General features: G+C 40.9%; 2 protein-coding genes across 7 annotated transcripts; one reads left to right on the top strand and one right to left on the bottom strand.

The window, feature by feature from the left end:
* Positions 1-2,689: 2,689 nt before the first annotated feature.
* On the bottom strand, positions 2,690-3,396 carry LOC135680098 (early nodulin-like protein 4). The gene is made up of 2 exons (XM_065194087.1): positions 3,276-3,396; positions 2,690-3,207 (listed from the first exon to the last, which is right to left on the bottom strand). Exons 1-2 carry the CDS (start codon positions 3,394-3,396, stop codon positions 2,690-2,692), a joined length of 639 nt encoding a protein of 212 aa, XP_065050159.1.
* Positions 3,397-3,900: 504 nt separating this feature from the next.
* Positions 3,901-11,579, top strand: LOC135678311 (uncharacterized). 6 transcript variants are annotated; one of them, XM_065190941.1, is made up of 19 exons: positions 3,901-4,058; positions 4,156-4,184; positions 4,253-4,364; positions 4,483-4,580; positions 5,505-5,601; positions 5,718-5,807; positions 5,938-6,000; positions 6,135-6,209; positions 6,443-6,508; positions 6,627-6,704; positions 7,488-7,598; positions 7,722-7,799; positions 7,941-8,060; positions 8,480-8,523; positions 8,593-8,650; positions 9,609-10,109; positions 10,188-10,323; positions 10,414-10,917; positions 10,979-11,578. In XM_065190941.1, the coding sequence occupies exons 1-16, from the start codon at positions 4,026-4,028 to the stop codon at positions 9,615-9,617; spliced, it is 1,161 nt and encodes a 386-aa protein (XP_065047013.1). In that variant the 5' UTR covers positions 3,901-4,025; the 3' UTR covers positions 9,618-10,109; positions 10,188-10,323; positions 10,414-10,917; positions 10,979-11,578. The 6 variants fall into 6 exon arrangements, with proteins under 6 accessions (XP_065047013.1, XP_065047016.1, XP_065047014.1 ...); XM_065190944.1 differs by having other exon boundaries at positions 8,605-8,650; positions 9,609-10,323; positions 10,979-11,579; XM_065190942.1 differs by having other exon boundaries at positions 9,609-10,323; positions 11,001-11,579.
* The last annotated feature ends 549 nt before the right edge of the window (positions 11,580-12,128 follow it).

The following is a 12,128-nucleotide window of genomic DNA, read 5'->3' as shown; positions in this document are numbered from 1 at the left end:
TAACCTACCCCCAACAAAAATAAAATGATTGGAGAGCGGACAACCACGTCCGTCGCGTCCGATGGCGTTTTGCACGTGGCTCATCCGCACTTGCTCGTGTGAGACGCAGCGGCGTTGCTTTAAAGCTCGTGCCCGAGATCAGGAGGTCGCGCGCCGGCTTCGTGGCGGTCGCTTGGTCACCGGTGACCTTTGCCCTTCGTCATCCGCCGCACATGGCGTGCTCGACGAATGGTCAGCGCACATCCCACGACGTGGGATCGGTCCAAACCACGACCAAGCAATCTGTGGTCTGCGCACAACTAACCCTGTTTTGGCCGATAAGTAAATCTCCGCTGCATCAGCCACCTTATGGCTGCTTTTGACTTCCTCCCGCTGGTCAAGTCGACAAGGAACGCAAACAACAGTATCGACCAATAATAAAATGTTGAAGTCAAATATGGCGATTTCATTCTCATCCTTTGGTCAATTCCTATTATTTTTTACCAAAAAAGAAAAAAAATTTTACTCACCCCCTTTTCTAATCAAAACTAGTCAAACTCAAAAATGACAACGCCCGTTGAAGAATGCAATTAGCTTTGCGAGGTCCGAGGGGTTATTAAACAGCTATATATAAGATATATTATAAATATGATTGGATTCTGATTATGATTATTAGGTAATATAAAAGAAGTTAAGAGATTAAAATTTTTCTCTCAATCTAATAACCCATTAATAAGATGAATAAAAAAATATGAATACATTTATTTGTTTTATTATGATTAATCTAATAGAAGTGAGTTTTTACCTCAGCTTTAAATTTTCCTCCTCCAAATATAATTTCATCTTTCCTTCTATTTTCGTATTTTCGTTTTAGGTTTTAATTATTTACCCATTTTAACCTTAGATTCAAAATGTTCTGAACTGATCATTTCCAAAAATTAAGCTGAACAGATCCAAAATGTTCTTTAACATCAGATTCGATATTTTTATGGTTTAAGTGTTTTACTTTAATGATGGATGGTTTTTTCTTTTATGTTAACGAGTAATAGTTTGCGTTATTATCCTAACACAAAGTGGATTTAAGAGAAGCATTTGCGTAGTTATACTGAATCCATCACATCTCCGTTTTTCTAGACTTTCTTGGTCTAATCTGATTTATTTTGCTCTTGGAAAGTAGAGATATTAGGTCATGCTTGTGCATGAGAGATGTATAATAAGATTGAATATTTTGACATCATATCATACCCTCTTTATTATTTATAGTTTTGTTGATTATAATATGATAGTTAATTATATATTGTCACTTTTGTAATTAGATATTTTTAGTATATCACTCGGCTTATAAAATTTATATTAAAATATCTATAATTTATGAAAGTGAAATATTCACTCCCATTTACTTAAACGTTATTTACCCTAATGCTGTAGAACATGTCGACAAGAGCATAAAAATAATAGACAAAATGATGATTTTAGTATCATAGTTATGTTTTTTATATTGGTAGACGACGATGCTACTGGGGGTTATAAGTGATTATAGACGAGGAGAAAGAGTGACGATGAGAGATGAGATAAAATGATAGAAAAAATAAGACGATGTAGATATCAACACTATGCATCGACGTCTGTGGACAATTACATTGACGCTGATATAGAAACTGATGCAAAGCGCCACTTGGCATCTGCATCAATACTGACAATGATGCGAGGAAGGACAACATTACTCAGACATATGTGTTAATATCACTCGACAATAGATGCAAAGTGTATGAAATGATTGCTCGGCATTTGTATCGATATTGACATGAATGTAAAGCGTTTACATCGACCTTTTTCTTCTCTTCCTTTATGTCATCTCTTACCGTTACTTTTTCTTCTCATCCACAATAACCATCCACGACCCCCAACGATGTTATCATTCATCATTACCGAAAATATAATTAAAATATTAAAATTACTTTTTTGACTATTGTTTTCATACTTTCATCGAGGTATATTGATGGCATGAAGATAGATGTTTCACTTTCATAATTATCAAAATTTCAATATAAAATTTTTAAATATAAGAATATAATACCAAATTAATATAATTATTGGATAATATATAATTAATCCATTTTATTTATACACCAACTGGTTTATGCATGAGACAGACTTTCGATTCCCACCCACCCACCCACATAAATCCTCTTCTGAATTCAAACATGTATCCAATTCATCGATTTATATCGTTGACTTTTCGCACTTAGATACATAAATGCGAACGGAATTTATGGGACCAGCTAGAATATCAGCATCAACAAACATAGAGAAGGCATGATAGTATTAATGGTGCCGAAGCCAAATGAATTTTATCATTGTATTCATATTATTTCATGATATATCTTTATATTATTTAGCCGTATTGATACATATAATAAGTGGTGGATAGTTAAGTAATAGCGATCAATTGATTTATTCTCGTTATTATCCATAATGATGTAGTAAAGTCGAGATATAATTTCTTAGGTTAATTATAGATTATTTTATATAATTAACTATGCTTAATATTCCGATTCTAATATTATTAAAAGTAGTATTAAGATTTATATATTTACAAAAACAAAATATTTAACCTCAATTCGCCTCGAAGCGTCGCCCCGTCATCCCCGCACTGGCCGGCTGCGACCTCGTCGTCCGCCCTAATGGACTCCGCTGGTGCTTACATCTTCTACGCTGGAGAAGGGATGGCTGGATGCTGCATCCCTCCGAGAGTTATGGTGACTGGGCTGACAGGAATAGGTTTCAGACACCATTGATATGTGCCGACCGAGGAATGCTGGTCGTTGTCTATGGGAAGAGTCCTTGAAGTATCTTTCCCTCGACTGCAGCATACATCTGTAAACGCTAAGGGACCATTAAGGATGGTGTTGGGTTGGATGATGGGTTCCGGAAATGGGGGTGGGGGCGAGGCAGGGGAAGAAACAGGAGGTGGCGACAGAGGGAGGGAAGGAGGAGAAGAGATCGGCGGACAGTGCCTCACAGCCATGACCACCACCACCACCAGCTTCTGCCCTCGTTGGCAGTTCCCAGGCGTGCCGCTGATGAAGTAGAACGGCCCCGACCGATCGAACTTGAACACGGAATCGCCTCCGTCGAGCTTCTGGATCGGTTTGCTCACGTCGTATGCATCATAATCCTGCTTGCTCACCACCAGAACAGAGTCCTCCCCCTTCTCGTACTTGAACACTGCACAACACCATGCAAAGCTCAAAGCACTATATATCAACAACTATAGATGATCGGTCGGCACATACCAATGGTGTCAGCAACCTGAAACCTATTCCTCTTAGCCCAGTCACCATAACTCTCAGAGGAATGCAGAACCCAGCCATCCCTTCCTCCAGCGTCGAAGATGTAAGCCTCAGTGGAGTCCATCAGGGCGGACGACGAGGCCGCAGTCGGCCAGGGCGGGGATGATGCGGCAGCGATTCGAGGCGGCGCCCTGGTCTACCATCCGTAGTGCAGCCGAAGGGGAGGGAACCGGCGAAAGTTTCCGTCTGACGCTTACGAAAAGTTTGTATGAAATTAATAATTCAAAAAATAATAAAAATATATTTTTTAAATATTTTCATTAGTCTATAAGAATCAAAATACTAAACATAGCTAACTACAGCTAATTTATAATTAGCTCTAATATCTTATTATTGCAGTTATGAGAAAGATGTTGATTCTTCGTAAGAGGATTAAGCTGATCATAATCCTCTTCTGGCGGCGGCCCCTCGTAACGTACTTCCTTTTCGGAGTTCACGTTAGCAGTCGCCACCCGTTTAGGACTCCGGACCTCCCTGGCGCATGTTAGCGTCGTCCCTTGTCGAGTATTCGGCCCGCACTTCCCTGGCGCACGTTAGCATCGTCCCTCGTGTAGGACGCGCCCGAACGTCTTTTACATCGCTGACACCCATTCGAAATCTCGGCACGGCGGTGACGAAACCCGAGACGAGTCCAAAATTTCCCTTCTCGCGCCCTTCCCCGACAAAAGTGAAAGGAAGTTCCCGAATCCCATCATGGCAGGGACTCGGTCCGAGTTCGATCTCGGGGTAAAGCCCTCGCGTGATCCCCTCTCTCCTTCTCCTCCTCCTCCTCCGTCGTCTTCTTTTTCTGCGGGCATTTGAACCTATTTTTTCGCCAATGCAGGCATCTGCGGCGCCCCCATTCGGGATCCGGTGAGCCGATCTCTCCCCTGGACTGCTCTCCTGATCCCTTGACCTAGGGTTCTGATTTCATCTTGCAGGGAGTACGCCTTCGCCGATGCGGGAAACCTGGAGCATTGCGCCAAGTACCTTAACCAGACGCTGGTGACCTTTGGATTCCCCGCGTCCCTTGATCTCTTTGCTACGGATCCCGTGCGTTCTATTTCCATCCTACTCTCGATAACCTACTTGCTCAATTTTCGAAATATTTCGTCCTTTAGTCGCTAGTTTACGTCCGATTTATATGATAGAAATAAATTCTTGGCGCTAGGTCTCGATTGCAAGGACCTGCAACTGTATTCATTCTCTGCTACAACAGAGGCAGCGGGACATCGAGTTCAGGGATGCCTCCAATGAGCAGAGACAAAGGTGAATACGTTTGATATATAATTTCACAGTGACTTGTCCTTACAAGACGTGGAATGTCATCCTTCTCAATTAATAGTGTGCAAGGAATGTTTCTTGTTTCTGCTTGTCTTTTACTTATTCTAAGAGCTAGAAACAGGAATTTAGTGAGTTTGCTGTGTAGCTATAAATGGAATTTCCAGTCGTCAGTCCGTAAAGATTTTTTATCCGTACAACTGAAATTTCAGAAACTTAATAGAAGCCTTGAAGTGTTATGTTTGAGTGACCTTCAGAGGATCTGTGAATTTTGACAGAGTCACCAATCGAGAAAACTTGGTGCTTGAGTTATGGAGTAAATGGATTTTACTTGGTTCATCCAATGTTTGGTAGCTTTCATCAAGGTTCGCTGTACCGAGTTGTACCACCCGATACTGGTGGTATGTACCAATCCGACAGGGGATTGGTATGGATGGTACATACTGGTTTATCATTATATCCTATCGTATCATATGTCGGTATGTCAGTATGGTTCAATACGTGTCGTACTGATGATCGATCAGTGCATCGGTACGGACCGATAAGGCGGACCATGGTTTTCATATCCAATTATTTTGTTCGTAGTCAAGTGTGACCAGAAATTAGAAAAGATATTCCCAAGTAATGAGCTGAAATTCTGTTCATTTTGTTGCTCTTGAATAATATATTTTTAGCACATTCTGTCCTATCAAATGTGCCAAAGAATTGGCCTTTTCTACCATGTGTTTGCATTGATATTATGGCCTTTTTTTATGCTTTGAATCTGCCATGGCAATAACTTGCTGATATCTCTAAGAAATTGCTGCCAAGTTATGCTCGGTTCTTTTCTCAAAAAGAAGTGGTAGTTAGTTGTTCAATGGATAGTTCATGTCCTATTTCTTAGGTGCCATAATTTGCTTTTCTGTGCTGCAGACTGCAATCTGATATTTCAAGATTAGAGGCAAAAGTCGAGAGGCTTGAGGCACAATTAGCTGCAAAAGATCGAGAGCTAGCTACTTTAACACGAACGGTTTGTGAAACATGTTTGTTAAATATCACCCCTCAAATGTGATTTAGAGATTGCCTGTGACTGTCAATTCTTTTATCCGGTATATTACTGAAACTATAAAAAATTTTCATGATTAGGAGGCTAAAAAAACAGCAAGTTTGAAGGCTCAGATTGACAAGCTGCAGCAGGAACGAGATGAATACCAAAAAATGGTCATTGGAAATCAGGTGGAATTACCTTTAGATGATGTTTTGTGTATCCTTTTTCATCTTTTTTGGGGAAACACATTCCTTTTTTTTATTACACTTTCTTTTGTTGGATAACCATGACATCTAACTCTACCTTTTCTTTCATAAGCAAGTGCGCACACAACAAATACATGAAATGAAGAAGAAGGAAAAGGAATACATAAAGCTGCAGGTACTATGATTCCCATTATGGTACTTCTTTTTGTTTCTTTTCTTTTTCTTTCTCCACAGAAGTGTATTATCAGTCACGGAGTGATATGTCCAAAATGCATCTTGCTAACCTTAGGACTATTTGTTTTTTTGTAGGAGAGACTGAACCAAGTGCTGATGGAGAAAAAGAAGGAATCTCGGTCAGGAATGGAGATTATGAACCTTTTGCAGGTACTTAAAAAGCTTAAACATGCAACGTAGACATTCTTCTGGTAGTCCCTGCTCTATCCAATTTTCTTAGAAATCATTGTATGCTCTGGCTAGATCTAGATGAGAAAACCTTTCTCTGCACAATATATTGTTTATTTGCTTTCCATATGAGTCTTTGCTGTTTCAGATCATCACAAACACCTCCACCTTATGGAACTTGTCCATCTAAATGAATTTAATATCACTGTTACCAGAAAGAAGGGCGTCAACGTGGGACATGGAATGGAAAGAAGGCTGACAACGATTTCTATAAGATGATAGTAAGAAAAATATCATTGCTTTTATTTAAACATGTAGATATCTAATGTTGGTTTTTTTATTAGAAAATTGTTGAAGTGTCTCATTCTATTAGTATTATAATACTCTGAACATCTATAGGTTGATGCATATGAGGTGAAGAAGCAAGAGCTGATGGCAGAGAATTCTGATCTGCGGGCTTTGTTACGTTCTATGCAGGTTTGAAAATTGTAGCCATAAAATTATATTTTCTGTTTAATTGAGTTCTTACTCGGATAATTTTTTTTATATAACACTTGAGGTCTATTTGATGAACTATTATATATACTGTGCTAATACTACGTCCATTGATAAGAATGTATAATCAGGGCCCATGTATTCTTTTCCAGTCTTCTCCTCTGCAGTGCATATACCATGGTGTTTCTCTCCTCTTCTATTTCTTCTCATCACTGTGCATACCTAGTCTTATGGTAAGTGGAGGTTGAGACTTGACCTTTAATTATCTTGATTCTTGATCGATCTCGACCAACATATATTATCTTAAACTGGTCAAATGACTACTGAAGAACTGGTCCATTGTCACCAAAACTGGCCCAAAATGATGTAGTTCTGTAATAATCCTATATATGTAATCCGATGTATGAAGGTCCTGCACAAAGAGGTCTCTGACTTGGTCCACTACTGCACTGGTGCAAAATGCTCATAGCAGCTGGTTAATTTTGAGTTTGCAATCCATGAGCATGACATAATGGACCGCTCGAATGTGCCTCTCTTTTCTTAATGTTCTATTTTTTTGTAATATACTATCTTTCATTTACCTTAGGCCAAAAAAGATTCTCTTAAGGAGGAGTTCATTGTTTTTTTTTTCTTTGAAATGTCATAGAAAGTGGTATCTTTTCTATCACTACTTCAAAAACCATACTTAAATGTTATCATTATTTTTATGCTTGTTCGACATAAATCTGGACAAAAAAATGCTTAACTATTTTTTTGTATTGTTAGATGGATATGCGTGACTTTCTAAATGCTCCAAGTGGTCTATCACAACAAACCTCTACTGTGAATGAAAGACAGGATGCTGACTCTCCGCAATCCCCTTTGGGTGGCAGAACGGTAGGGTGATAGATAATTATCTTTCTTTCTGAACCTCCAAAATTGTCAGTTGTTAGAGAATGGGAATGAGGGCAAAGAGCAGGCTTCTCCTAGGTAACTTCCTTATGCAACGTTTTCTGGCAGGATGTCTTTGATCTACCTTTTCACATGGCCAGAGATCAGATAGAAGAGAGTTTGCGTACCAAGATGGCTTCAATAAAGGTATTATTCATTGGTTCTCAACTAAGCACATGATGACCATTCCCTTCACTTTATAGTTTTCTTTTTTACATTATAATTAGATTGCTTGGTTTTTCACATTAGCTACTTTATTTATTTGTTTACTTATTTATTTTGATACAGTCAAGGATGGTACAGTTGCAAGATGCACAAAAAGGAGCGGAATTGACCTGTGAAGCAACTGAAAGGGAACTTGAGCTTGAGGCTCAACTTGTTGAAGCTAGAAGCATTATTCAAGAGCAGGTCAAGACTTACTTTCATACAATTACCTTGTGTGTTAATTGTAGATCGGTGAATCTTCAACGTCGGCAAATTTATGTATAATTTGCCCCTATATTCAGCATGAACTATTTTGCAGGAGAAGATTCATATTGCAGTCTTATGTGATTCTGCTTCACCTTGTTCTCAACTGCGAGAAAGCTTATGCATTTTGCGTGTTTTGTTGTTTCAAGTAACATATATGGCCATTAGTGAATTTGCATGTAACTTTTAGAGCTTGTAGGATGTGTATTAAATGCTTCAGTTGTGTAATAGGAGACATATAACATTATGGTTTTCTGAAATAGAATGTGCCATATCTAAATCTAAAATTTGTTTTTTCTACTTCTACTAATGTTGTTCTAGCCAGGATTTCATTGACACCCATTTGCATTTCCATGCAGGCTTCAATAATGTCAAAACATTTAGCAAAAAATGACAAGCCAAGGTGATTCCCAATAACTTGTTTTTGTTCCTTTTCTATCAGTTGCTTGCATACTAATTTTTCTCTCTTCAGGAGATTGAGCAGCCATTTTGATGCTGAGAGGGAGGTGACCCATTCAACATCTGCTGAGGTGCTCTGAAATATATTGAGATTTACTTATTTCCGTTATCTTGGTTGATGCTATATGTTGATTTGTTTGTGGGTTAAGAATGATTATCTGTAGGGTAAATCATCTTGTCTGGCACTTGCTTTTGGTATTTTCTGAAACTAATATAGGAGCTTCCAGCTGCAATTTAACTTTGTCTGCATTTCTACATTCTACTTATGAACCTATATCCATTTGTATTCTAGGTGCAATTTAGACCACCTCTCGTGCAGCCCCATCTTACTACTATTAGTACCCCTTTAATCGTGCATTTTTACTAGTTTTATCCCTTCCATCACCCATTTTTACTCGCTTTGCTTGTGTAACAAGGAAACAGAAGATTTAGCAAGTTGGACAGGCTATATGCTTGTGTTCGATATTCTATTTAATAATGTCATTTTGGTATAGATATTTAAAGCTATCCAGACATGAAACTTGGATTTTATAAGTCAGCAACATTGGATCCAAATTATTATGACTTTGAGTTATTTCATTGTTTATGAAGACACCAGGTATGGAGATTAATGTTGGAACATCTAAATTGCGAATTTTAACATGACTTTTTGGATACGCATCAACATGTGCCTATACAGTAGGGTTCACTGTCAATGACAATGACAGGTCTCTTTCCGTTCTTCTGATGGTGACAGATTTTTTTCATCTACAATTTTGGTCTGTGATTCCTGAAACTGTGCATACCAATCAACTTCTTAGATAATATCATTTCAGATTTAACTACTATGGATATTGGCATCAGTTGGGCACTGTTGATTATGTCTCTAAGAGACTTCTTACCTTTATCGATTAAAATAGAACATTCATGCACACGTCACAGCAAACTACTAAACTCATCGTTGTTTATGACTTCATTGATGTGTTTTGTTTTCTATTTTGATGTCTTTTATGAACCAAAGTACTAATCATTCTGTTTCTGTGATCATAGGAAGTCTAAAAGCTCAGGATAGCATGATGGTATGCTGATGGCGGTGAAGAACTTTTTCTAGTTTAAACCTAGCGGCATAGTTTCGTAGTTATTACTACAAATGCTGTCACATGAACACTGTATAATATCCTTAGTTGACAAGTCACGTGGATTCAGAGTACCCCTACCGAATCCATCGATGTAGATCAGCGTAGTGCTTCTTGGCAAGTCGAAAGTAGTCATCTTCAATTTGCAGCTATAGTTACTCGGCTCAGTCATTTATTTTTAAATGTTGGTACCTTCAGCAATTTGGAAACTGCAGAAGATTATTGTGAACCATAATGCAACACTACAAGATCCACAAATTCCATTATATTACACCATCATGCCTTCTTCTTCATAATCTCCGTTTTTCAAGTTGTATTAATCTAGATGACCCTCAAATCTGTTTGGTTTTGGTTGCAGTTGTGAGTGCTACACCTGCAGCGTGAGAAACGTCAGCAAATTTTGTTTCATCGAAAGGTGCTCTCAATCCCTCTCCTGTATTTTATTGTTGTTGGCTTTTAAATTGTGTTTGTGTTCTTTTCCTTCGCCGGACAGAAGGAATGCCACAGTGGATATTGAAATTAATATGAACTACAGCAGTTCTTCAGCTTTTCCATCATCAGCGCGTCTTAGTACGCAAGTAAAGAAATAGAGTTGAAAGAACAGTTTGAACTTTCTAAGTTTACTGAGAGTAAGGAATTCACTTGACCGATCGATGAAAAGATCTTCAGAAAAGAATACGTCATGCGAAAAATCTATCCGGATTTCTTACGTACTGCAGGCAGCAGCCCTTGCAACCTCTGAGAGAAGTGCTCCAGATGAGGTCCCTCCCCTCGCTCCTCCCCTGCACCGACTTCATCCCCGCAACATGCAGTCCTTGTACATCCAATCTGCTGCTGCCCCCCTCCCCAGCCGCCGACGCCTCGATTAGCCCGATCATGGCCTCGCCGACCGCCTCGTAGTTCTCCCTCGGATCCCTCACCTGCACCAGCATCACCAGAACCATGCGCTCCTTGCTCCCCGCCTCCGCCCTCTTCTCTGCAACCTCGGCGGCGGCCCTTACTCCCCCCATCTGGATGCGAAGCCCTTCCAACGCCAGCCCTTCCATCTTCTCCACCGAACCCAGCAGCACAGCCTCCACGAAATGCTCCTCCGCCCCCGTCACCACCCTCTTCCCTTTGATCTCTCCCGTTTGGCGTCCGCTCAGGTTGCTCATCGGCATCGACTCATGCAGGCACTCCCACAGCTCCCCTCGTCTCAAGGACGCCATCCCACGTATCACCTGGTAAGGTTTCAACCCATCGTTAGCATACATCAGTGAGAATTACCGGCTATTTCGTTCTCAGATCACCTCCGCTGCGGCTGTAGCGTTCTCGGCGATCAATGGCGCCGAAACTTGCATGACCAACCTCCCCCACGGCCTGCCCGGTTTCCTGATCTCATGGAGATAGCTGCCATCCGATAACCTCGTCATCTCCGTGTGACCGTTCTCCGCCGTCATCACGGTAGTGTTCTTCGGGCACTCCGTCTGCCTCTTCTCCGTGCTCACCCACGCGTCGAGCTTCCGGAGCTCCTGCTCTAGCTGCCTCGCTCTTCTCCAGTACGCTTCAGCCGCCGCTTCCCCATCCCTGAAGAGGGATGGCATTGCCGGTGCCGCAGAGGGTTCGCACGTGGGCTGCGGCGGAGGGGCCGTAGGAAGCGACGGTGGCTGGCGGTGGGAGGGAGGTCGGCACAAGGAGAGGTACGACTTGAACCTCAAGCAACCTGCGGAGACGACCGCTGGAGACGGGTTCTGCCTCCTGTAGCTTCCGTTGCTGTTCGCCATGGCATGCAGCCTCTCTGGCCTCGCTCGCTCGGCTTCTGCTTGGGTAGAGCGACGTTGGATGTTTTGGTCTATTATTTGGGATACACAGCGGGATGCTTGTTTCTGTTGTCGACCTTCCAGTGTTGTTGCGATACTGTCGCTCTCTCGTGGCTTGAAATCTATGGTTCGAAGTCTCTCCAACGGGCGTATCTTCGAATCTCAAGTTCGCAGCCATTCATGCACAACAACGTTGCTTAACGTAGATTATAACGTAGATAGATCGATATTACATATAAATATATATGTATATGTTGGAAAATATTAAGAAATATATCAGGATCTTTGGGGTGTATTTGTGACGATGAAAACTCAAGTTTACAGTCCAACGTCATCATCAATCTCGACGGATGCCTTTACGACGAACAGTACAGGAGCAGTGCTCTCCTCCAGGGAGAGTACTCTCAGCATTTGCTGTGGATGACAGTGTGCATTGGTCCCATCAGTACGGACATAAACAACGTTTGATGCACGTCTTTGTGGAAACCCCTTTTCTCCTTGGATTCATCCGTCTTCGTTCCAGCTCAAGCATAAGCATAGGACCATCATTACTTCCTCGTGGGCTCCTTCGCTCCTTTCTCACCCAAACTCATGATCATCGACGCAACTCTCCTCCATTTCTACCTACCCCCGCC

The sequence above is a fragment of the Musa acuminata genome, chromosome BXJ1-7 (assembly GCF_036884655.1).
Source record: "Musa acuminata AAA Group cultivar baxijiao chromosome BXJ1-7, Cavendish_Baxijiao_AAA, whole genome shotgun sequence".
Lineage (NCBI taxonomy): Eukaryota > Viridiplantae > Streptophyta > Magnoliopsida > Zingiberales > Musaceae > Musa > Musa acuminata.
This window is presented reverse-complemented; position numbering and strand designations above follow the sequence as displayed.

Excerpts from the sequence above, each read along its gene's own strand:
- LOC135680098 (XM_065194087.1), bottom strand. The coding sequence starts at position 3,396 with ATGGACTCCACTGAGGCTTACATCTTCGACGCTGGAGGAAGGGATGGC. Across the intron at positions 3,208-3,275 it reads TCAGGTTGCTGACACCATTG|TGTTCAAGTACGAGAAGGGG; the intron begins GTATGTGCCGAC and ends GGTGTTGTGCAG.
- LOC135678311 (XM_065190942.1), top strand. The coding sequence starts at position 4,026 with ATGGCAGGGACTCGGTCCGAGTTCGATCTCGGG. Across the intron at positions 5,808-5,937 it reads AAATGGTCATTGGAAATCAG|CAAGTGCGCACACAACAAAT; the intron begins GTGGAATTACCT and ends TTCTTTCATAAG. Across the intron at positions 6,210-6,442 it reads AGATTATGAACCTTTTGCAG|AAAGAAGGGCGTCAACGTGG; the intron begins GTACTTAAAAAG and ends CACTGTTACCAG.